At 48.2% G+C, this 26431-nt stretch overlaps 1 protein-coding gene across 1 annotated transcript; it reads right to left on the reverse strand.

The window, feature by feature from the left end:
• Positions 1-1062: 1062 nt before the first annotated feature.
• Positions 1063-25721, reverse strand: CIMAP2 (ciliary microtubule associated protein 2; the record flags this gene model as incomplete). Its single annotated transcript, XM_081307806.1, is given in 13 exon segments — positions 1063-1116; positions 1803-1932; positions 15243-15376; positions 17351-17476; positions 18613-18774; positions 20378-20521; positions 20654-20791; positions 23004-23031; positions 23033-23142; positions 23907-24029; positions 24214-24378; positions 24854-24941; positions 25669-25721. Coding segments are annotated over 12 exon segments (1344 nt in total). The 3' UTR covers positions 1063-1116; positions 1803-1859.
• Positions 25722-26431: the final 710 nt, after the last annotated feature.

The following is a 26431-nucleotide window of genomic DNA, read 5'->3' on the forward strand; positions in this document are numbered from 1 at the left end:
TGTGGAGAAAAGGGTACACTTGTACATTGCTGGTGGGACTGCAAATTGGTGCGGCCAATTTGGAAAGCAGTTTGGAGATTCCTGGGAAAGCTGGGAATGGAACCACCATTTGACCCTGCTATTGCCCTTCTCGGACTATTTCCTGAAGACCTTAAAAGAGCATGCTACAGGGATACTGCCACATCGATGTTCATAACAGCACAATTCATAATAGCTAGACTGTGGAACCAACCCAGATGCCCTTCAACAGATTAATGGATAAAAAAAATATGGCATCTATACACAATGGAGTACTATGCAGCAATAAAAAATGACAAAATCATAGAATTTACAGGGAAATGGATGGCACTAGAGCAGATTATGCTTAGTGAAGCTAGCCAATCCCTAAAAAACAAATACCAAATGTCTTCTTTGATATAATGAGAGCAACTATGAACAGAGCAGGTAGGAAGAGTAGGAAGAAAAGATTAACATTAAACAGAGACATGAGATGGGAGGGAAAGGGAGAGAAAAGGGAAATTGCATGGAAATGAAGGGAGACCCTCATTGCTATACAAAATTACATATAAGAGGTTGTGAGGGGAATGGGAAAAATAAACAAGGAGAGAAATGAATTACAGTAGATGGGGTAGAGAGAGAAGATGGGAGGGGAGGGGAGGGGAGGGGGGATAGTAGGGGATAGGAAAGGTAGCAGAATACAACAATTACTAATAGGGCATTATGTAAAATTGTGGATGTGTAACTGACGTGATTCTGCAATCTGCATTTGGGGTAAAATTGGGGGTTCATAACCCACTTCAATCTAATGTATGAAATATGATATGTCAAGAGCTTTGTAATGTTGTGAACAACCAATAAAAAAATTAAAAAAAAAATAAGTTATATTTTAAATTTCCAACTTTTTGTTGTGTGTTGCTATATACGAAAACAGTTTGGGTAGATTGATCTTATTTGTTGTAATCTTACAAAAATGACTTCTCAGACCTCATAGCTTTTTGGAAGATTCAGGAGGACTTTACGGAGCTGATGTTGCTGTTCATGAATAAAGATGGTCTGACTTCTTCCAGGACTGCTGTCTGACACGGTTGAGAAAGCAACTGCTCTCTGTAAGACACCCTGTGAAGGAAGCATTGGGAATATATTTTATTGTTATGTGAGTTTTGTGGCTCAGTCTGGGGTCCCAGCCTCCTCTCCTCTAGGAACAACCTACGCCCCCATCCCATCCAACCCTCACTGACAAAAAACAGTGAGGGAAGAAGCTCGGAATGTTGTCACCAGCCCCCATATACACAGCTTTGTGCTAAACCAGGGTGCGCACAGGGGGCACCTCTGGGAGAGAAGCAGGTCGTCCCCAGTGGATGGACATTGCCTGAAGGTCAGCAATCTCCTCCTGGCATGAAGCCCTGCTGAGTTTTCAGAAGCATCCAGGGATGGAGATGGAGTGCTTCTGGAGGGAGCCCGGGGCAGCCATAAGATATATGCCACACTCTCCCACCTCCTTTTAGACTTTAAAGAGCAGGAACCAGCACTCTGGCTTTGGAATAGAAAGGGCTTTAGGGTTCACCCACATCCCCTTCTGGGGTCATTCTGCTGTGTGGTTCCCATATTTCTGTCACTGGTTGATTGGCATTTTTCAGGACAATTGATCTCTTGTAACAAAAGATAACTGGCCCTTGCTGTCCCAAAAGACATTGGGATATGGCTCCAGTGAAGGAGATCCCTCCACACCTCTCCCTTCTCCCAGGCATTCTCGTGTACCCTTTCGCCAAGACCCCCGATCCCACTCCCATCCTCCCACCCACCATCTGTCTTCAGGCTTTGGGCCCTCCAGTCACCATAGCTGTTCTTCCCACGTGGCTTTAAGGAGTAGGATTTGAATTATAATCCACAGTTGGAGGGCACCTGCCCTTTGTAAAAGGTGTGATCCTTTCCCTTTAAAAGGACAGAGAAAGACATAATGCAGTAATCCCTTGGAAGGGAGTAGGCCCCCCATCCCTAGAGGGGCACCCCAAGAAATGAACAGGTCCCTGTCTGTTGTTCTTCCCCAAGATCCCACACTGGATGAGGGACCAAAATCGATGACCTTGAGACCTGTACCAGTGAAAGGATCTGATCCTCAGGAGGTCCCTCCACTTTGCACCTATTGGGCTTATCAGAGCACCCAGGTCTGTTTGTAACGACCAGAGAGAAGAGGGAATTTGCCTGAGGTCACCGGCAGATCAGAGGGGAGGTCAGAATCCAGGCCCAGGGCTCCTGACCTCAGTCCCACATTTCTTTTTCTGCTTGGATTCTGTCCTGGGAGTGAACCTCTGAGGACTCTGGTCCATTTCCCATGAGCCAATAGGAAGATGGCATTCCCACAGGAACCCCTGGCTGGGTGTCAAAGAGTATCCCGAGTGAGCCTTACACACCTATGTCCCTATTTATTATCTGTCTTCCCCAACTAGAGGCGAACTCTGTGAAGGCAGGACGTGGATTCTTCCTTGGTATTTCCCCTTTGCCTAGATCATCACCTGATGCTTAGTAAGTGCTCCACAAATATTTACCAAAGGAAGGAAGTGAGAAGGAGAGAAGGAGGGTTCACTGGGGTAAAGGGGGCCTTTTCTGCTATCCAGTGGGTCTCCATCTCTTTGTCTCTTCACTCCTCCCTGCCATCCCCACGTCCCCTGGCCTGGCCCATATCTCCCCTTCTCTCTATTTCTCCCCACTCCATTCTCCACCCAATAATGCCACAGAGTAAACTTATTAAAGCACAGTATTACTTCTCATTAAAATCCTTCTGAATGGGAGAAAATATTTGCAAAACACATATCTGAGAAAGGATGTGTGTCCTGAATCTATAAAGAACTCTCAAAGCTTAATACAATCAAGCAACCCAATTTTTAAAATGTGCACAAGATTTTAAAACACTTGAACAAAGAAGAGATGGGGAAGTACATGAAATGCATTTTAAATTTGCATTGGAGAAATGCAAATTTAAACCATAATGAAGCACATTATTAGAATGGTTAAAATTAGAAAAAAAAAACCCTATCAATACCAAGTGATGACAAGATGCAGAGAAATTAAAACCTTCAGACATTGCTGGTACAAATACAAGACAGTACAGCCATTTCAAAATAGTTTGGCAGTTTCTCACAAAGCTTACCAAATACACTTACCAAATGACCTAGAAATCCTACTCTGAGATATTTGCCAAAGAGAAACAAAAACATGTCTACATAAGGACCTGTACATAGCTATTTATTATTGTATCAACTTTATTAAAAATTGCCCAAGCTGGAAACACTGCAAATTCCCCTCTACTTGAGAGCATATAAATAAACCGTGGCATATCCATTCATTGGACTCTAACTCAGCATGGAAAATATAAGCTACTGACACATACAACCTGGGCGAATCTCAAGAGCATCATGTAAAATGAAAGGAAAAGACACAAATGTCTACATATGGATGATTCCACTTACATGACACTCTGAAAAAGGCAAAAATCTCTGGATATTAATCATGCTAATAGTTGCTAGGGGCTGGGATAGGAGTAGGTAGGTTGACCACAGACAGCACAAGGGAACTTTCTTCCATGTGGTAGTGACATGGCTCTATGCATTTGTCAAAATTTATAGAATTGTATACCTTAAAAGGATGAATTTTATTGTATGTAAGTTATACTACTGTAAATTTGACTTTTAAAAAAATCCCATGGCTTCCCACAAAATATGCAGGATGAAGCCCAGGCAGCTTACCTTACATTCAGGGTCAGACCTAACCAACCTCTCCTGCCTTCCTCTCCACTCTAGCCCTTTACACCTTCCACACAGCATTTATAAGGAACCGGGGAGTGTGTTCCAACACATCCTGAGCTTTTTTGCTTCCTTTCCTTTCCTCATGCTCTTCTCTGTGTTCTAAATGTTTTCCTTCTCCCTGGAAGAAGTGAACCCTTTCAGAAAGAAAGCTTGGAGCCAACTAGACCAGGGACCAATCCTGTCCTGCTATTGTACTAGACAGAGATCAAAAATGGTGCAGCCTCTCCTTGCACCAGAGTGTCCTTGGCAATGTGACTTCGCAGCTGCTGCCACTGAGAGGTAGAGACTATTTCCCTTTCTCTGGAATCTGGGCTGGCCTTGTAACTTGCTTTGGCCAACAGAATGTGGAAGAAGTAATGACGTGGCATTCTGAGCCTAGGCTGCAGAAGGCCTTGCATACTTCCTACCAAGCCTGGCCTCCTCCATGAGAACAAGCCTGGGCTACCCTCTGGAGGATGGGAGTCCACGTGGAAGTCTAGGTGGTCCATCCAAGACCATCCCAGACCCCCAACTGACTCATAGGTCCATGAACAATAACAAATAGCTATTGTTCTGAGCCACTGAGTTTTGGGCGGGTTTATGATGCAGCAATAGCTCATTGATACAGTTAGTAACTCACTATAGCTCTGGGAAAGTCACTCAGTCTCCTCATCTACATAACAGAATAACACATACCTCGTGGCGCTTTGTGAGGCCCACAAGAGAAGATGTACATATTGTCAAGTTCAGTGCCTGGCGCACAGTCAGTCTTTGATCAGTGGTTATTATTGCTTTTCCAAGTCCAGCTCTTACCCAGTTTTTGAGGGCCAGCTCACATGCTGCTTCTTCTAAGCCACCCTCCCTGAATCTCCAGCTGCACATAGTCTATCCCTTCTCTGAACTCCCCTAGTACTTTCTCCATTCCTCTCCAGTACATTCCATCCTCAACTCTGAGTCCTTCGGAAACATGGTCATGGCCTGAAACACAGGTGTCTGGTTCAGACGTAGACTCCAATCAGAGAAAGATTAAATGATTTTTGCAATCGTGGGACAGAAAGTCTGTTTTCCTGTCTCCAGGGCAGTGGCTGCTTCTACCACACAAACATCTCTGCTTTCAAGTGCAAACCCAAAGTGCCTCCTTGCACATCCTTGGCACTCAACAAATGTATCTCAAATTGAAACAGCTAAAGAGAGTGGTGTTTGCTCTCCTTAGGGAGCATTGAAAATGTGTAAGAGTTTTGGGACTGTTACAAAGACTTGAAGCCACCAAAATGCAGGCACCAGGAACTCCTACCTCCTGCCCGTGGGTAGCAGAGTTTGGCTAACTAGGAAGAAGTGACCTCCCCATCCCTTGCTGAGGGGTGCTGGCTAGAGGGAAGGGGCTGGTGGTAAGTCTTATTTCTTAACAGACAGTGGCCTGAGGGCAGGCTTCATTATTCCCATTCTACAGCTAGTAAAAGAGAGAGCCTTACTTAGTAGCCCAGGGTTATTACGCAGCTAGGAGATGGCAAAGCCAGGACTGGAACCTGCATTTTGAACCTGAAGCCCGTGAATGTGTCAGAGTTCTAACAGGCCAGCCTAAGTAGGAAGAACAGGCTGATCTGAGTGGGCGTCCCTGGATAGAGCAGAGTCCAGGCTGCCTACTGGGTCCCTAGTATAAATGCTGAGCTCCACAGAGGAACAGGTGTGCCTTGGAAAGTCAGGTGACTTGTCCAATGTTACATGGCTTGAAGGCAACAGAACCCCCATTCAACTCCCCAAATTCTTTTTTTTTTTTTAGAGAGAGAGTGAGAGAGGAGAGAGAGAGAGAGAGAATTTTTAATATTTATTTTTTTTTTAGTTCTTGGCGGACACAACATCTTTGTTGGTATGTGGTGCTGAGGATCGAACCCGGGCCGCACGCATGTCAGGCGAGCGCGCTACGGCTTGAGCCACATCCCCAGCCCTCCCCAAATTCTTTTTTTAGGGTCTATCATTATGTTTTATAATCCCCTGAGGGTTCCCTACCTGTAATTCAGACTCAGTGAGGCAAAAGGCAAGTCATACTCTGTCATGGTTTGAATATTAAATGTCTCCCAAAGGCCAGGTGCTAAATGCTTGATCACCAGTCTGTGGGGCTATTGGGGAGGTGTGGGGTGGAATCTTCAGGAGGTGGAGCCTAGTGGAAGGACCTTAGGTCACGGTGGGAGTGGACCCTGAAGGGGATATTGAGATGCTGCTTGCTCAGCCTTGCTCTCTCTCTCTCTCTCTCTCCTTCCTGGCCACCGTGAGGTGAGCAGTTCTGCACTGCCACATGCTCCCCATCATAATGGACCCCCCTCACCACAGGCCCAAAAGCCACAGAGCCAACTGATCGTAGACTGAAACTATGACTCAAAATAAACCTTTCCTCCTTTTAAGTTGATTTTCTCAAGGCTTTTTGTTTGTTTTGTTTTTTGTGGTGCTGGGGATTGAACCTAGGGCCTTGTGCATGCAAGGCAAGCACTCTACCAACTGAGATATATCCCCAGCCCAAATTGATTTTCTCTGTTATTTTTTGTCAAAGTAACAGGAAGCTGACTAACACACCCTAATGTTGCATATCCCAAGTGGCCCTGTCCAAAGACTCCTTCTATGTCAACTGCAGTTTGATTTGCAGGTATGTGTTGGCAAAGAATCCAGATTCCTACATCCAGACGGCTGATCCCACCCGACTAATCCATATTTCTTCATTCTTCCACACCCCTTCCCATGCCCACCCCCAGCTATTCGGCCATCCCTCAATGGGCCAAGTTTGCTCACCCCTCCATGCCCACAAGGGCAGCCTGCAGCATCTTCCATCTCTACACCTCCTTTCCAGGCAGAGTGGGCATTTGTCTCTCTGTACTCCACACTCCCATCATGCACCTGATGCTAAATCAATCACTTCCCTTTGCCCCACTTGCCTGTGACCTTCTAAGGACAAGGACCACTGCCCCTAGCAGTGTTTACTAAATTTAACTGAATCATCAACCTTTCTGTCTCCCCCTGCCCCCATCCAAGACCACCATTTCTCCTGGTGCTGAGAGACCACCCCTCCAACCCATGCAAGGAGTGTGTTGCTCCACCTCAAGATGCAATCTCCCACTCCCTTGCCCATGAGCTCAAATCTCCACCTCCACCCACTCTCACGAGAAATACAGAAAGGAAGGTGGAAGAAAAGGAAAGGAGGGAGAAGCGGAGGGAGGGTGGGAGGGAGGAAAGAAGCGAGGGAAGAAATATGGCCTTCTCTGCACTCCACCCTCCCTTGAAGCTAAAGCCCTATCTTCCAGTTGTCTCTATGGCAACCACCTGGCTTCTGTGCTGCATAGTAATTGTGTAGTGGGAGTTGAGGGGAGGAGGAGAGGCACTCTGCAGGTTGAGCTTCCTAAGAGTCCCCCTTCCTACCCAGACTTCCAAATTTCTCACCAAAACAGCATGCACAAATGTCCAGGAGGACAAAGAAAAGTGACCCGGTGAGGGCAGGTGGGATGAGGACAGGAAGATGGGTCAGGATGGAGGCCAACTCTGCCTCAGCCTTCCTGGGTTCAAAAAGCCTTTCCCCCTGGTCTCATCTTCCAGAAAGCTTAGGGGAAAGAGAGGGGTAGGTGTTGTGGCCACCAGGAGACTAGTTCTGTGTCCCACCTGCCCTCATTCCTCCTCTTGTGCGTTTCCTGTAACTATGGGGAGGGGAGGAGTGTATTTCCCCATGAAGTTGGGAGCCACTCTGGGGCAGAGCTGCTGTCTCCTCTACAGTGTCCCAGGAGCCAGCATGGTGCCTAACATAAGAAAGGCTCATTCTATTTTGAGGAATGTGCACACCAGTGCCACGTACTGACAGTGACTTGGGTAGTGATGTTCTCTCTCCAAACTTCAGTTGTCCCAACTAAGAAACATTAAAATTAATACCTATCCTTTAAAGTTACTGCATAGAATACATACATACAAAACCACTACATGTTGGGGATGTGGCTCCGTGGTTGAATGCTTGCCTAGCATGTGTGAGGCCCTGGGTTCAATCCCAGGTTCTGCAAAAGTAAATAGACTAAAAGTGATTTTTCAAAAATCACTACATGTACACTCCAAGAATATCAGAATATATTATTATTACAGAGAATGAACATGGATCTCATTTTCAGACTTTGGGATAAAGAATATGGATTTTAGGTTGAAATACTAAAAAGCCAGTCTGCATGCTGAAGTATTTAGGAAATGTGCTGATGTCTTCCATTTGTTTTGAAATTTTTCAAAAATAAAAGATCTTTAATTGATGAATAGAGTGCTGGGAATGTACCTGTCTAGCAGGAGCAAGGCCACAGGTTCAGTCACCAGTACTGCAAACAAATAAACAAACAAAAAGATCGGTAGAAGGACAGATAGAAAGATATGTCATAAAGCAGGAAGAGTAAAATGTGCTGGGCGTGGTAGTGCATGCTGTAATCCCAGCAGCTCTGGAGTCTGAGACAGGAGAATCGTGAGTTCAAAGCCAGCCCTAACCAGTTCAGCGGGACCCTGTCCTCTAAATAAAATATAAAAAGGGGGGGCTGGAGATGTAGCTCAGTGGTTAAGGGCCCCTGGGTTCAATCCCTGGTACAAGAGAAAGAGAAAGAAAGAGAGAAAGGGAGAAAAGAGAGAAAGAAAGAGAGAGAGAAAGGGAGAAAGAAAAATGTTAATAATATAATTTAAGAAAGGTTATGCAGGTATACACTATATAATCCTTTCAAGTCTTTTTTTTTTTTTAAGGGAGAGTGAGAGAGGAGAGAGTGAGAGAGAGAATTTTTAATATTTTTAATATTTATTTTTAGTTCTCGGCGGACACAACATCTTTGTTGGTATGTGGTGCTGAGGATCGAACCCGGGCCGCACGCATGCCAGGCGAGCGCGCTACCGCTTGAGCCACATCCCCAGCCCCTCAAGTCTTTTGTGTTTGAAATTTTTCATGATAAAACATCAGACCAAAGATTTTTTTTAAGGAAAAACAACCTTCTGCCAAATCAAACTGGAAGTGTCTTATGTGCTCCTTTCAGGGTTATCCAGACCCCGACCCGTTGTATTAACGAATGCACTGACACATCATCTAACAGATATTCATTGAGTTCCTTCTATGACTGCTAGAAAGACACTGGAGCTGGAGAAAAGAGAAGTTTTTTGTTTAGTAGGGACCAAAGGCATGTGAAGAATAATTCCAGAATTATGGGAAAGTGCTCCAACCTGAAGATATATAAAGTGAGCTTAGAATAAAGAGACAGGGGAAGCTTCATATTTAAGCAGATTGTGGTGGATAAACAAGAGTTTTCCAAACAGTCACCAAAGGAAGGTTGTTTCAAGTACAGATCAGAGTGTGGCCAATGGCCCAATGAGATATAAGAGCCAGGGAGTGGTGCAGAGCATGGTCAGGCTGGAGCGGGCTCTCCTGTCCATGTGGCCAGAGAGTAGGCAAGCTAGTATTAAGAGGACCTGGCTGGAAGATCCAGAAGGTCCAGAGAAGTGACCAAATGGAACACTTGGTCTACTGGAATATTCAGGAAAAGTAATAACCCTTAGCTATTAAGAATCTAGAATTGAAAATTCCAATGAGTGAATAAGAGAATATTTCCACTCACCTAAAAACAATCACCAGCTCAGATGTGCCTAAGAATGAAGCAATGAGCACCTTTGGCAAATGAATCAGTCCTTGAAACACTGTAAAAGGGACTCCTTCACACCGTGCCACCCACTTATCTTCTGGGCCTCTTGGCTCAGTCCTAACTCAGGAGCCCGAGTGGGGTCAGGGGTTGGTGGAAATGAGGAACTTGAGCCCCAGGGAACATCATTCACCAGCCTGACAATCTGACACCCACAGGACCTATTGATTGGCTCCTGCTCAGAGCATTCACAAGCCTCGATTATGCTTTACTGTGTCCCTGCTGGGCACAATTTATTCCCCTTTCACAGATGGGAAACTGAGGACTGAAAAACAAAGGATGACTCTTGGCTGGAGATGAGTCTATCTCAAGAACTCTTGTCCTCCTCTTTCTGTTTGCATTTTTTCTTGATTTTAAAGATAATAAACATTTATTCTGAAAAAAAAAATCCAACAATTCAGAAATAAACAAGGTAGAATGTGAAAGAACCTGGTAACCCTCCCGTCCAGAGGTAATCATGGTCAACAGTTTGGAGTTTATCTTCCATGTTATGATTTCTCTGCTCATGCATTTTTAAATACTATCATCATTTTTTTAACTACTCATAGTTATATACTCTTTCAGATGATGTTCATAATCAATTTATCCAGTTCCCCTCTGCCAAGCTCTTTGGGATTTGATTTTAAAGGCATTAAATATGTAAACCAAAGGAAATAATATTTTCCCAATATCAAGTCTTTCTTTCCATGAAAATGATATTCTCCTTAGTTATCCAGGCTTCTTTAACATCCTTTAGTAAAGGTTTATATTTTTCTTCATATGTGCCTTAAATGGACCTTTTTAAGCTTATTCCAATGCATTTTATCATTTGTTTTGCTAATGAGAATGGAACTCTCTTTTTCTCTCAATTCAGTTTTCTATTCACTGTGCCTGTGGCATAGGAGGGAACTATTCATTCATACATTTCACTGCTCTTGCCTTCTAAGATTTACAGATTTAAAATTAATTGTCTTGGAATTTTTTAGCAAACACATATATCATTACAAACTGCAATGATATTGCTCTTCCCTCCCAATATTTATATTTCTTATTTATTTTTCTTGTCTTACTGCATTTGCTAGAACCTCCAAAGCAATGCTGAATAATAGTGATACAAGAATCTGTTCTTATTTATGACTTCAGGAAGAAGTGTCTAATTATATTCAATGGGTTCTGCTGAGGGCCATTACCAAGTAGGAATGACGCATCGATTTCCTTGCCAGCGTACCCCATGTTAAATTTGCTGTGACCTTGCATGTGTGTTTGAGAAAGATGACCCTACTCAAGGACGAGGGTGGATCCAGGATTAGGGTGTATCCTGCAGTTTGAGGAAGTATAGTATCCCGGTCCTTGGGTTTAGGGCGTTCCCAGTTTAAGACCTTGGGTTTTAGGGAAGTTCGATATTGAGGATTATTGCTGCTGGAAATAGGGCGTTCCTGCTACCTGAGCTCCCGTTGAGCTCTCGTGAGATTCAGAGAGCATTTTGGGAAAAAAGCCTCATGTAGTAGGTGAATTGGGCGGCAGCAGAACTGGGATTGCCCCAGAACGTGTGTGGAGGCCGGTGTGAGTTCGGGAATAAAGATTGCTGTTTGAATCTACAAAGCTGTGTGGTGGCTCGTGATTCTGTGCCCAGCCAAGACTGCGGCAGGGTTCCTCCTTCTCTTTCAAAGCCCTTCCTCCTCCCTCAGGATTTAAATGTCCCCCTCCACTTCTCCCTCTATTAAAAAATCTCTAACTTTTCCTTGGGTCTTTGACAACAAGAATAAGTTAAACTGCCAGGCACGGTGGCACACGCCTGTAATCCTAGCCACTTGGGAGGCTGAGGCAGGAGGATTGCAAGTTCAAAGCCAGCCTCAGCAAAAGCGAGGTGCTTAGCAACTCAGTGAGACCTTGTCTCTAAATAAAATTCAAAATAGGGCTGGGATGTGGCTCAGTAGTCGAGTGCCCCTGAGTTCAATACCTGGTACCAAAAAAAAAAAAAAAATGAGTTAAACCACTGCAATTTCTTTCCCTGAATAATGTGCATTTCCAGCCTCTATAAAGAACTTACCGGTAGGGAAAAAGGAACACTCATACACTGCTGGTGGGACTGCAAATTGGTGCAGCCAATATGGAAAGCAGTATGGAGATTTCTTGGAAAATTGGGAATGGAACCACCATTTAACCCAGCTATCCCTCTCCTCCATCTATACCCAAAGGACTTAAAAACAGCATACTACAGGGACACAGCCACATCAATGCTTATAGCAGCACAATTCACAATAGCTAAACTGTGGAACCAACCTAGATGCCCTTCAATAGATGCATGGATTAAAAAAAGTGGTATATATTGGGCTGGGGATGTGGCTCAAGCGGTAGCGTGCTCGCCTGGCATGCGTGCGGCCCGGGTTCGATCCTCAGCACCACATACCAACAAAGATGTTGTGTCTGCCGAGAACTAAAAAATAAATATTAAAAATTCTCTCTCTCTCTCTCTCTCCTCTACTCTCTCACTCTCTCTTTAAAAAAAAATTTTTTTTAAAGTGGTATATAGATACACACAATGGAATATTACTCAGCAATAAAAGAGAATATAATCATGGCATTTGCAGGTAAATGGATGGTATTGGAGAAGATAATGCTAAGTAAAGTTAGCCAATCCCCAAAAAACAAATGCCAAATGTTTTCTCTGATATAAGGAGGCTGGTTCATAGTGGGGTAGGGAGGGAGAGCATGGGAGGAGCAGACGAACTCTAGATAGGGCAAAGGGGAGGATGGGGAAGGGAGGGTGCATGGGGTTAGAAATGGTGGAGGAATGTGAACATTATTATCCAAAGTACATGTATGAATACATGAATTGGTGTGAATATACTTTGTATACAACCAGAGATATGAAAAATTGTGCTCTATATATGTAATAAGAATATAATGCATTCTGCTGTCACATATAAATTAAAAAATTTAAAAAAATAAATTACCCCTTACTTATGTACTTATAAATAAAACACAAAATTCTGCCAAAGCATCAGCTGCTAAGGGGAGAGTTAGCTGCATTTGCAACATCCCTACAAAGAGAATCCACAGGACAGAGCACATTCTCACGATCATCTCATCTAATCCTCATAACAGAGTCTGCAGAGTAGTTATAACCATCTTTTTTTTTTTTTTTCAGATAAAGTCTGTTTGGGAGGTCACAGAGCGAAGTGGCAGATAGAATTCTAAGCCAAGTTATAAAGGAGAGCCCATGACTCTCAGATGCCTGTGTATGAGAACAGTGGTGATGGAGAACTTTAGCCCCAAGGGGGAAGAAGACAGAGGCCCCAGTGGGACACAGCATCCTTCCCTTCCTTAGAGTCCTTTGCAAAGCAAATGCTATGTCACCTAGAGCTTTGCTGAAACAGTGGCTGGGAAGGGGTGGCTGTGGACAGCTGGGCATGGCCTCTTCCTGGCTCCCCCAAATCTTCACACAGATACTGGTGTGTGGGAAGGACAGACACTGCCCTGGAAAGGAAGGACTGGATTCTAGTCCCTGCTCTCTCTGTCACCAAGTGTGACAGGGCAAGTTGCTCCCCTTGTTCCCTTCTCTGGTGTTGGTTCAACATCCATAAAATAAGGCTAACCACCTTGGCTGGGAAGGGGGAAAGATCCTTTTGCACACTAACAGTGTTTCTTATGAATTACCATCAAGCAAGGCAGATGAATGTACGCGTCGATCTCTGTTCCCTCTTGCAACCCACTAAAAGATGTACAAAGGGATTTAAATAAAATAGATGACAGAGGAAGAGAGAGGAGATATCAGGGGACAAGGACATAAACATGCTTTGGGGAAATAGAAAGTGTGGGGAGGATGAGCAGACCTGAGAAGGCCACAGGGAAGACAACAAGAAGCTGGTACTCCTGCTACAACACCCAGGGCAGGCCCAGGCACTGGAGGCACCAGCGTCTCAAAACACAGGTACCAGATCAATAGGAGAGAGAGCAAGCTACACACGACCCACCAACCCCTTGCCCCCATGGAGAGGTGCCCCGTGGCCTAGTGGAACTAGGCAGATGGGCACCACAGCAGGAATAGAGGGGTGAGGGGAGGTGCACAGACAGCAGGAGGCCCCCCAACTCTTCCCAGGCACCAGCAACCACACCTACCCCGACCCAGGATGGAAAAGTCTTTTCTAGTGGAACCAAATAGATCCAGAGAAAAGCCCTAAAAACATTAGAGTGAATGACCAGATCCCCAGCCAGGCTCCTGGTATTGTTATGGTGCTGTTCTCTGAAACCTGAACTGATGATGGAAGAAAAGGAACTTAGAGGAACAGGACCCAATGCAGGGAGCAGGACACACTGCGTACATGACACAGAACTGGGTGTTATTGAAAGAAAAAAAAAGAGCAACCCTCAAGAGCAAAAGATCTCCTGGAAATTAAAAAAATATGAGTCAAAATTTTAAAAGGCAAGAAGAGTAGGTTTGGAAAACAAAGACAAGGAAATTTTACCAGAAAGAAGTAGAACAGAAAAGGCAGAGATGGAAAATGAGATGCCGTGCCCGGTGGCACACACCTGTAATTTCAGCAGCTCGGGAGGCTGAGGCAGAAGGATCACAAGTTCAAAGCCGGCTTCAGCAATTTAGCAAAACCCAGTCCCAAATAAAAAGGGATGGGAATGTGGCTCAGTGGTTAAGTCCCCAGAAGGGAAGGTGCTGAGTTTCCAGATGGAGGACACCACTAAATACACAGCACAGTGGGTGAAAGCCAACCACACCAAGTCACATCACCATGGAATTCCAGAACTCAAGAGAAGGCCCTGGAAACTTCTAGAGAGGAGAAATGCAAGTCACAGCTGGGGTAGGCAGGGTCGGAGGGGAAAGGAGGAGGCCTGAGATCACGTGTCTGAGGCAGGCTTGCTAATGTCCTGCATCAGCCTTCTCCACGGCCATGCTGAAAATCAGGAATCAGGGAGTGAAGCCTTCAAAATCCCAGTTTAGGATTTTATTTTCATCCAAATTATAGATCAGCTGTTGGGAGTGGGAAAAATAAAGAACACTTTCAGGCATGCAGTCTGTCAAAAGAAAATCCTACCTTCCAAAGTTCTTTCTCAGGAACCCTCTGAAATAAGAGAGTGAATCAAGAAAGAGGAAGGCACAGGACTACTTTGATAAAAATAAAAGATTTTTTGAAATTGCACTCAACAGCTGTTTTTTTTTTTTTTTTTTCCCCCTGAGCAATCTGGTCCCTGAGCCTCACAATTTCTAGAAAACAAAACGCTGAATTCTAAAGTGCATGTTTATTCACATTTGAACATTTCTGAAATTGAGATTATATTGCAACAGATGGCCTCTTAGGCCAACACAACACTTTTAATATTTACAAGCTCCTTTCTATTTTCCATTTCATGTACCTTTTCTTTCTTAGGTTTCATCTGAAATGAGTTTAACAACCCCTTTGTGAGCACCAGGGAATTAAGACTCCGTGCAGTGGAGTTATCCAGGGCTGTGTGGGTCAGGGGTAGAGGATTTAGTGTTGAGTGGGTATCTTTTCCTTACCAAAAGTTTTAGATCATCATCTCATTTGAGCCTCCTCAGCCACCTGCTCATTTGACAGTTGAAGGAAACGAGGCTCAAAGGAGTTAAGCAACAACTCACACAGCCAGTAGTTGGCACGATCTGAAGGTGACCGTCTCTGCACTGCCTCTGCTGTTTGGCTGGCTTTAGAGGGAAGCAGTCATGATCTATGGGAACCAAGCATGACCCCCAGTCCATCCCAGGGTCAACCGTCCCCCTCCCCTCCCTCCCCTTGCCCCTATCTCCTGCAGCTCCAGCTGCACTCACTGCATGATCCTGTCCCGGTTCAGATCTGAGAGGTAACGCTTGGGTTCACCCATGTACAGGGACCGGTATCGCTGCCGTGTGTCCTTGTTCTCCAACCGCGTGGTATTGAGGTAGCGGCCCACCCCTACTGGGTTCTGTGCCAGGGAGAAGACAGCAGGACATTAGCAAGCCTGCCTCAGACACGTGATCTCAGGCCTCCTCCTTTCCCCTCCGACCCTGCCTACCCCAGCTGTTATGAGTTGGATCACGCCCCCCAGAAAAGATATGCTGAAGTCCTAACCCCAGTACTTGGAATGTGACCTTTATGGGTATAGAGTGGTTTCAGATATAATGGGCTAAGATCATTGGCACCTGATCCAAGGTGTCGGCCACCCTCAGAGGCAGAGATTAGAGAGTTGCATTCACAAGGTGGGGAACACTGAGGATCCCAAGGATCGCTGCCAGGAGCTACAAAGAGGCAAAGAAGGACCCTCCCCTACAGGTTTCAGAGGGAGCGTGTTCCTGCTGACACTTGATCTAGGTCATCTAGCCTCCACAGCTGCTCTTTCTGAGAGCTCATTTCTGGTTGTGAAGCATATCTGCAGTGCTCTGTCCTGTAGTCCTAGGAAGCTCATCCACCATCCCACCCAGATATCTGCCTACAGAGGTTCAGGCAGGAGACGAAATTTGCCAGGGTGACACAGCAAAGCAGAATAAAGGCAGAACAGGAATCCAGCCATCCACAGGCAGCAGTGCTGAGGGGAGACACGCAGACCCAGCGTCTAGACCAGTGTCCGGTGGACTGCCTCCCACAGGACCACAGGAGAGGTCTACTCAGGAACACAGGCTCCCTGCTGGGGGTCCTGCCCCATCACTGAAACCCATCACATGTCAGCCCTTCCTACTTCAGATGTTGACCTTGAGGTGGCAGTGTGGTCATTTGGCTCTAGTCTAAACATTTAAATTGGGGGACCCCAAAAGCTCAGGTTGGGGAGTACAGGATAGGGAAGGGTGGAACCATAAGAAGGTGAGTAAATTATAAGTAAGATGTGCCCAGGGAGACTAGGACAGACCTTAAAGAACAGTCATTCAGGGGCTGGGGATGTGGCTTATCGGTAGAGCGCTCGCCTAGCATGTGCGAGACCCTGGGTCCAATTCTCAGCACCACATAAAAATAAATAAAATAAAGGTATTGTGTCCAACTACAACCGAAAAATAAAATATTAAAAAACAAAAACAGTCGTTCAAAGTCAGGCAGAACTCCCCTGTGCTACTGGAGTCAGGACAGGGCTACCCGAAGGGGACAGAATGCACAGGAGACCCTGGGGTGCACAGAATGTGCTCTTGAATGCTCTGGGGGTTGGTCACAGGACAGGAATCCAGCTAACCACAGGCTGGTCACAGGGCGAAGGCATTCTTTGGAGTTGTTCACTTAGGATTCCTGTGTCTTTCTGTGCAATCATTAGTCACCAATAAAAGGTGCACTTAAAAACTGAAGGGAGGGAGGGAGGAACAGAATGAGGTCAGGCCTTTGGCCATGTGTGTACATGTACATGAAGGAGGCATGTGCAAAGCCCAAGAACTGGCCTTTTTTACAAGAACACTGCAAGCTTATAGGTTCCATCACACACATGGGGAGGGCTGCCTCTGGGGACAAGGAAGAGAACAGGGTCAAGATGGGGGGACTTGCTGACCCAGGGATGAAAAATGGGCCAACTCCAGCAGCTGCCCCTGAGGCCACAAGACAAATACAAAGAGAAAATGAAAAAATTGTTTCCCTGGGAATGGGCCAGGGTGGTCTGAGATGGCTTAGCTAGCTGCTTCTCAAACTGTAGTCCCTGGAACAACTTCATCCCCGTCATCTGAAAACTTGTTATAAATGCCAATGCTTGGGCCCTACCAGGCCTGCGGTGTCAGCCACCTCTGTCCTAACAAGCCTGAGATGGTGCTGCTACCTGGAGTTAGCCAAAGCCTTGGGAGAAGGAAGACAGTGGGAGGGAGGGAGAGAGAGATGGCTTCCAGCTCCATCTGAGGATCAGTGCTCAGGGGCAAGGAGGGTTCAAGGCTGCCTATAGAGGCAGGGGGGTTCCCTGCCTGTCACACATATCCGCCACCCCAGGCCTACTCACCCAGCTTCCCAAAACTATCTGGTTGGTCTTTACACCTGAACGCTTAGAGGCCAGGAGGAATGGCGGCCGGTTGACGTGTTTGATCTCCGTCTCTTGAGGAAGCCATGAACCAGGGCCAGATGTGTTCTAGGGGGAAGAAATGAAGCCAAGCATTGAAGAGGTCCTGGCAGTACCCAGCCAGGGCAGGTGGGGGTTCCTGGCAGCAGTCTTACCTGCTCAGCAATGCTGAGCCTTGAGTCAAGGACAGGGGACACGAGGGGACACGAGGGGACCCATGCATCCCACTTTAACCACCCCCAGCCTGACATCTCTTCTCAGGTTCCTGAGAGACCTCATGGTTGGGCAGGGTCCAGAGAGATACTCCAGACAGCAGCCTGGGGAGAGACAGCACACAGGCCCTGGAGCGGAGTGCCAGTCCAGCTCATTCCCACCCTACTGAGGGAATCCGGCAAATCCCTTCCAGCAAATCCCTTCCCAGGTCTGGGCCTCGGTTTCCTTTTATGAAACACAAATGCTGACCCCTGGGGGTGTGGTGGAAAATGGCCAGCAGGCCTTCAGAAGCTGCCTGTGCCTTGTTTTCCTCTGCCCATTCCACTCCAGGTCCATGCCCTTCTAGACAGACCCAGCCTGGGGGCCTGAAGAAAGCCCAAGGCCTATGCAGAACACTGACTGTCCCCCGCTTCAAGTCCCCTACCCCAGAGAACACTGCCTTGAACTAGGCTAAAACTGCTAGTCCCTGGATGGAGCAGGTGGGCAGACCTCTGAAGGTGGACCCCTTACAATCTGCCAGGTCCAGTCTCCCCTTGCTCTCTCTCCAGCTCTGGAGGGCCAGTGGGGGAGGGCAGGGTGGATATCAACACTGGCTGAGCATGACCAGGGAACCAGGCACTGCAGGCTCTAAGCTTCTAGAAAAATCTAATGCTCACAGCCGCCTCTCTGTCCTCAGAGGGCAGGTATATAATGAGGCTGGCAGAAGAAAAGTGTAAGGCCAGGATTGGAAATCAGTGGGTCTGTCCCTAAAAATGAGCTTCTGGGGGGGGGGGGGGGGGCTGGGGTTATGGCTCAGCGGTAGAGCGCTTGCTTTGCATGTGCAAGGCCCTGGGTTCGATCCTGAGCACCACATAAAAATAAATTTTAAAAAAAGTTATTGTGTACAACTACAAAAAAATATAAAAATATTTTTTTTAAAAAATGAGCTTCTCCCCGCCACAAACAAGCCACCTCCCCCCACCTCCCCAGCCCATAAGCCTTTGGACACTGACTAGTTTTCGGGGGCACTGGCTAAGGGTGGACCAGTAAATCCTCTCTGGAGGGGTTTTCGGGTCGCGGGGAATTTCTGAAAAAACTCCATGCTTCTTATTGTGACGTGAGTTAAGTTCATCCACAAAGCTCTTGAAATTCATCAGTTCCCTGGGCCTTTTTTTCTGAGACAGAGGGAGAGAGAGAGAGAGAGAGAGAGAGAGAGAGAGATGTTATTGCAGAAAAGTCAAGAGCTCACCCTCTTCTTGACCCTCACTCACCAGTAATCCAAGGTGTCATTCACTACCCCACTGGGACATCCCTGGGTCAAGCTATGCAAGGGCCAGGCCAGCCCCAAGGCCCACTATGGCCCCAGGTTGGGGTGGGGTCAGTCTTTTGCACCCTCCACCTCTGGGTTACACCCTGAGACCCAGCTTGCCTTTATCCATTCTTTCTTTCCCTGTTTTATTGGCCGTATATTGAGGCAGGCACTGGTCTAGGCAGGAACCATATTTTGAATATATAAAAACCAGTGTAACTGGCAGAGAGCAGAGAATTTTTAGGGCCACAAAACTATGCTGTAGGATATGAAAACAGTGGATACAGTCATGTGTGTCAAAACCCACAAAAAGAACACCATCAAGAGAGAGCCATCTTGCAAACTTTAGGCTTGGTTGACAAAGGTGTATCACTGTAGGTCCACTGATCATAACAAATGGACCACTCTGGCGCAGGATCTTGACAGGGGTGGGAGAGGCAGAAGATCCATAGGAACTCTACTTGCCATTCAATTTTGCTGTGAACCTAAAATTGCTCTATAAAGTAAAGTCTATGAGGACAGAACAAACAAGCACAGGCAGTGTGGCCTGGCACCTGCCAATCAGAGTCGACTGGCTGCGCATCAGCAGAGGGTCCCGGAAGCCCCTGTGGCAGGATGGTGGTTTCCATGACTGGTCAGTGAAGGTCTGAGGGATTCCAGGGAAGCAGGCAGGTCTCAGGGCAGAGGCTCTTAACCAAGTGGCCCAGACGTATTTCCACATTAACCACCACTCTCTAGCTCTGACACCCTCTTCATGTGCTAACACTCCAAAATTTCTTTCCTAGCCATTGATGATTGTTTCTCTTTCATTAGGATATGGACTCCCCAGGGCTGGCCTCCCGCACCTAGACTGATAGTAGACAGGGGGTGAACATGCAGTGGAGGCTGTGTGAACAGGTAGGTGGACAATGACTCAGTCCCAAATGCTGTGAGCACAAGGAAAGCAGAGCCCAGAGAGCTGTGGAATCCCGTGACAGGAACGTGATAGGGGCAGGAAAGGTAGCGGCAAGCTGGAATCCTACCCCAGCTTCCCCTCCCGCCTGTCAGTTCTCTGCCTCATTAGCAGAGCACTGGCACTAGCCCAGCCCCTGTGCTGGGTCTGTGAAGCCTGGGAAATGCTTCTGAAATAGTGGGACACCCACACTTGTGTCTTCAAGAGCCCTGCAGGCCCCACAGCTAGTCACCCACACAACCCTGACATCATGGGTCACCTGAGCCCCAGTGCAGCACCTGCTGGTGCAGAGAAGAGAACTGGCCACAGGAACAGACAGACTACCCGGAGTCCAACTCCAGCTCTGCTGTGTGGCCAGCCTTAGTCTCCTCATTCAATACAGGAGCCATGTCCCTCCCTGGCTCTGGGGGTGAAGGGAACAGGGTGTGGGAAACGCACTGGGCAGCAGTCCTAGGATAGGCAAGTAAGGGCTGTCATCTGCTGGGGAAGGAACCCTATGAGCTACCCAGGTACACACCTGCACAGAGTAATGTCCAAAAGGCAGGGGCTTGCTTCGGTCACCAGAGAAAATGTCATAGGGGCCACGGGTGCCAGTAGATCGTGCCAGGTAGGTCTCGATGCCAGTTTTGAAGGAGTAGGTGCCAGGTCCTAAACCACTCCCCTAGAGCACAGCATTGTGACAGTGTCTGGTGGGGAGCCATGGGGGTAGGCCCTCTCAGGCCCTCAGTTTCCCCATCAACCCTGGGAACCCCCTCCAGAACCACGTGAAAGAGCCTGGCCAGGCTGGGGGTACCTGAGGAGCCTCAGGTGGTGACTTGTTTGACATCCTGCACATGAGGCCCTCGGAATGGGACCGGTTCCAGGCATTCTCCTCCAGCCGCGTGTATGGGTTGCCCTTCTCCCCATAATTCCCAGGGCCTGGATAATAGTTCTGTGGGGCACAAAGTGGGGACATACAGGCCACCAGTCCTGCTCTCATTGTTGGTGCATCTGAGGAAAAGGTTTGTAAGATCTCCACCCCCACATGGGGAACAGGATTTTCAGGCTGCCCGAGTGTCCCCACCCCCAATGCATACCACATCACCCATGAGCCTCCACAGCTCACGCCTTCACCTCTAAGTCTGTCTTCGTCACGAGGACCCGCTGTCCTGTCCAAGGCCTGCCTTACCATTTGCTTTCTACATGTCATGCTCCCTGCTGCAGCCTGAGCACATGACATTCTGCCAAACCTCCCTGCCCTGGCTCTCTTGTGCCTCACACCACCTCAAATGCCTGTCCTGCTCTCTTCACCTTGGGAAATTCTACTAATCCTGCAAAGTCAGCTGGAACGTCATCTCTCCGGAGAATGAAGGCTTCCATCCCCTGTCACCCCAGGGAGTTGCCTGCTTCATGGTCTCAGCAGTTTCGTCCTTGGCACCCACACCTGAGTGAATGGCTTTCTCACTGTGTGGTGAACAGTGCCGGAGAACAGAAACAACTGGAGTCCTGGTTCAGATCCGGGCACAGCTGCTTCCTAGCTGAATGAGCTCAGGCTTCCTGAGCTTCACGGTGCATATTGATAACAAGGGGATGGCAATACCTTCCTCCAGGGTAATAACTACCAAGTTCAATAAGGTCTGAAAGTTCCCTGAACAGTGCCTGGCACATAGTGAGCACCCACACATAAGCAGGGCAGAGTGACTGACAGTCCTGGGGGGCAGGAGGAGTTAAGAACTGTGACTGGAATGACCATCTGGGGCCTGGACTGCCAGGGTCAAAGGGTGGCCCTTTGTGGGAAGAATCTACCTGCAGTGTAGGGGATAGGTGGGCATCCTTAGGTAGAGACCTGGCAGGACTTTTGCAGCCAGTCTGCACCTTTTAGCCACATGGGGTCACTGCTGCTCCACAGATGGTTCAGCCCTGTCTACCTCTGGGTCCTGGAAGCTGGCCCTGGGGAAGCCAGGCTGGGCGGAGATATCAGGGACTTGGGGAGCTCAAGCCACTGTGGGCATCAGATTGTTTGTCCCCAGAAGAATGAGACTATACCTTGCCTCTCTCCAAAGCTCAGGTGCCCTGGTGTGTTCTAGAGAAAATCCCTAAGGGTAGGAAGGAAGCTGGGCCCCTAAATTGTGTGCTAGATGTATCGAAAGCCTTAGTATCTTGGTCCTGGTGGCAACCTGATGAGATCATGTCGACACCATCCACAGTTAACAGAAAGGGACCCTGAGTCTCAGAGAGGCAAGCCACATGTCCAGATTCCTCCCACATCCAGAAACAGGCAGCATGAGGGCTCCGGCTCTAAGACCCTGTCCTTCCTGAGCCCTACTGTTTGCCTGGCACTGGGATGGAGGGGGCAGAGTGCACTACAAGTCCTCAGGAGGTTCATGGATGGAGCTAAGCTCGGTGTTGGGTTTGTCAGCATAATCTCATTTCTTCCATAAGATCTTCAAGTTTAGAAGTTTTATATCACATTGGGCTGGTGTGAAAGCCTGATTTTTAACTAGAATGTGATGCTGTCAGAGCTTTTAGGACCCAGGCAGGATTAATTGGAGAAGAGAGTTGAGGAATGAATGGTCACTAATAAGAAATATATGTAATATATATAAATATATGTAATTTACATTATATATGTATTTACATAACATAAAATTTTTAAAATTTATGTGTGTGTGTGTGTGTGTGTGTGTGTGTGTGTGTGTATAAATAAAATCTGGAGCTTGAAGAATGAGAAGGATCCCCAAAGAAAGGTATGGGAGAAGGTGGGAAGTTCCCCCAAGCAGAAGGAGCAAACGCAGATTCTCAGTGCTGGAGACACTCTGAGACTTGTCCCCCCAACTTCTCTGCTATCAGCTGGGTTGAACCCCACAGAGACTCTCTCCTGGACAGAAAAGGAACAAAATCCAAGAACTGAGGGAACCAAGCCACTGGGCTTTGTTAATATGATGGACACCTTGGATTCCAATTCTGCTACTGTCACTTAGTAGCTCTGTGACCTTTGAGTGGTTTGACCACTCACCCTCTCTACTCCAGTTTTGTCACCTGTGAACACAATAGTGGTGCCTCCTTCATAGGGATGTTGTGAGGATTAAATTAATTAGTACATGGCAAGTGCTGGCGGGTATCAGCTATTATTATTTGGATTGGAAGGCAGTGACTCACTTCAAAGGCCTCCAGGCACTCTGCTCTCTGGGGTGGGGTGGGGAGCTTCTGCACCTGGAAATGTATCCATTTGCTCTCTGTCCACTGGTCTAATTTGCCAAGCATGCTAGCACCCGGGGCCTTAGCCTCTGCTGTTCCCACTATCTGGAATGTTCTAACACAGATATCAAGTCTCTATTGCTCATGCCCTGCAAGTTATGCTCAAATGGCACTTCCTCCCAGAGGCCTTTCCTCACTGTGTTCTATAAACTGCCCTGCTGGCACTCTCTAGCTCTTCCCTGTGTCATTTGTCCTCTTAGCCCCGATTAAACATGTACTTCCTTCTTTGAACTATTGTTTTTACCACTAGGATGTTTGCTCTACGAGGGCAGGAACCTTGTCTTTGTTGTTGTTGTTATTATTATTATTATTAGTGTAGTTGGACACAATGCCTTTATTTATTTATTTTTATGTGGTGCTGAGGATTGAACCCAGGGCCTCACACATGCTAGGCGAACGCTCTACCGCTGAGCTACAACCCCAGCCCCTTATCTTTGTTATTTCCAGATCCCCAAGGCCTAAGACAGCACTTAGTAGGCACTTACTGGTGATCTCCTGGTTGGCTGACTGGATACATAAATGGATGAATTCATTGAGCACCTAATATATGCTGGGTTCTTTTCTTGGAACCTAAAAATGAACCAGACCCATCCCTGCTGAAATCGTGACAGCCAGTGGGCTGAAGATTGAGGCACAGGGAAGCAGAGGGTCTGTGGAGACCCAGGGGAGAGTCTGGCCAAGCCTGGGGAAGAGACAGGTACAAGGAAGGGCATTTCCAGAACCACCCAGGCTGCATGGTCTGCCACAGACCGCATGGTGGGGTGGAAGGACTCCTCTGCAGACAGCCAAGAGGAGCTCAGAACACGTACCCCAATGAGACCACGGAAGCGGATCTCCCCAGAGCTAAGCAGCCCCCGCTTGCTGCCTGGCTTCTGCTGCAACTGTTGTATGAAGTCTTTGAAATTGTAAGAGCCAGGCCCCAGCTTTTGCTCCTGCACCAAAAGAAGGAAATGAGAGGAAAACTATAAACTAGGGAATGTCCACACAGGAAGGAGCCCAAGGGATGGTGTTGCTCCCTCAAGAATGAGCTCTGCCTGGCCCTGCTTCGAGCTATGCTTGGAGCAGCCATAATAAATCAGGAGACATGCCCCAGCGGGCACGGTGCAAAGCCCTCACCTGCAACTTCCTCTCTCTCACAACAGTCTGGTACTGGAAGTGGGGCAGCTGGGTCAGCCGGATGGCTTGCTGGGCCAGAGCCCAGCCTGTGTCCACCTCCTTCTTCAGCTTCTTTTTGCTGAAGCAGGTCTCCTTGGAGCTATAGGTTCCAGGTCCTATGTGGGACTGAGAGGGAGTGTGGTCAGAGTGGGATAGTCACATCCACCCAGGCCAACCCCAGAGCAAGTCCTCCCCAAGCTGCCCTGGACCTGTGATTGGGCCAGAGTAACAATCTGGCCCAATCACAGGTAAGTTATCCCCCAGCAGTAAGCCTGGCACCCAGAAGTGGCCCTCAAGGAGCTCTCACGACCTCCTCTGTCACTGGCCTTTTTCCATGGAGGGAGGTACAGTGAGTCCTTGAGAGCCTGCCGCTGGACAGAACAGGAGCTAGGAAAGGAAGCCAGGTCACCTCTGGCCCCCAGCATGCTGTTTCACCTACCGTCCTGCATTTATCAAACACATCAGAAGCCTGACTCAGAGGCAGGCTCGGTGCTGGGGTATGTGACACAGCTGACACAGCTCAGCTGCCACCAGGGTGGGCCTCTCAGAGGAGCAATGGCCAGACCACATGGGAGGCGGTAGGGAGGCAGTGCCCACTCACCACTTCCACAGAATGATGCGTGGAGTACGGGGTCTCTGTGAAGGTGCTGTATTTCTTCTGGTTGGGATAAACAGCAGATACATCAAATCTAGGAGGGACAGAGGCCCAGTAAGAGCCCAAAGCCTGGCACCTGGCCCTGACCTGGGTGGTCCTCAGGATGGGAAGAATTGGCTTCCTAGAGAAGGTGACTTTGGAACCAGTCCATGAAGAACAGTTGTAGTGGCTTTGACCATCAGAGGTACTGCTCGACCGGAACCATCCCACCCACACCCACCCTCTTGCTCCTTCTTCCAGCTTGGTGTTTCTCCAAAGCCCTTAGTACTCCCCAACATATCTATCCCTTACCACACCCCCCACACACAAACACACACACACACACAAATTCCCACAAGAATGCAAACTCCTTAAGTGTACAGTTTACTGTTTTGCTCACTGCTGTAGCCACAGATCCTAGGATTGTGCAGGGCACATAGTAGGCCAGGCCTGTGGCCTTTCTAAACCTTGCAGAGAAGTTGCAGTGGTCATGTTTTTCAAGAACTTACTAAGGAAGTGGAAAAGAAAGAACAAAGGAAAGGAAAAGAAGCAAAGCTTAGGATGGTGACAGCTTGAAAGAAGCTTAGGAAGGGAACAGCCTGGGCCAGGAGGTGCTGCAGATGTGCAGGGGGGTGGGGAAGGCCAGCCCCCAGTGCCCGCCTCTCCTGGGCGCTAGACCACCCGGGGGGCCTCTGCCCCTCCCTCCCAGGGAGAGTGGCTGCGACGGACCCCTCAGGCCGCCTTGGACATAGGTGCCAGCGCAGGATGCGTGTGGGCCCCACCTGTGGCTCTGCACCCCAAAGGGCGCCCCTTGGAACCACTTGGCCGCATACATGGCGCTGGCGAGGCCCGGGCCGCGAGTCCTGCGGGCGCCTGGCTTCCACTGCTGGCAGCGCCTCCCGCGCCTGCTGGGCGGGCTGGCGGCCGCCACCGCTGCCACGGCAACCCGGCCTTGTGATCCGCGGAGCCCCGGCCGCGTCGGTGCCCGCGTGGAGCCCTGCCGAGGAGCCCGTGCCGCCTCCTGGAGGTTTCATTTTGAGTTTTTCGACACCCCCTGGCCACAGCACCGTCCTAGGCCCCTGCAGATATAGGAGACCCAGCTGGTGTTGAAAGAGGGTGGCCGCCCCTGGGTGGGGCTTTAGAGTCACCCGCTGAGGAACTGTTTCTGATTTCTGCAGGGCTCCTCCAAGAGAGGCGCGAACGTTCAGAGTGCCGCCTGTAGTTGACCTCCTGCCGACAGGACCCTGAATCCCGCCAGAGGGCAGACTAGGGCAAAGTGCACCCCGTCTTCCCCAAGTGGGGGAGGGAAGGAGGAGAAAGGGGACAGTCAGGGAGGGCGGGGTAAGGCTGGACCGACAAGCGGAGGGATGCAGGGATGCTAGGTGATAAGGTACCTCCGGGCACCCTGACAACCACTCTGGGCAGACACTGTGCAGAGTGCCCGGGACGCAAATGTGGTCCCTGCCCTGAGTCTAGTGGGGAAAACAACGACCACCCAGTATGGTCAGGCCAAAGAGAGAGGAAGGCCTCAGACCCAACCTGTGG

The sequence above is a fragment of the Spermophilus citellus genome, assembly GCF_964194105.1.
Source record: "Spermophilus citellus genome assembly, chromosome: 9".
NCBI classification, from domain to species: Eukaryota; Metazoa; Chordata; class Mammalia; order Rodentia; family Sciuridae; genus Spermophilus; species Spermophilus citellus.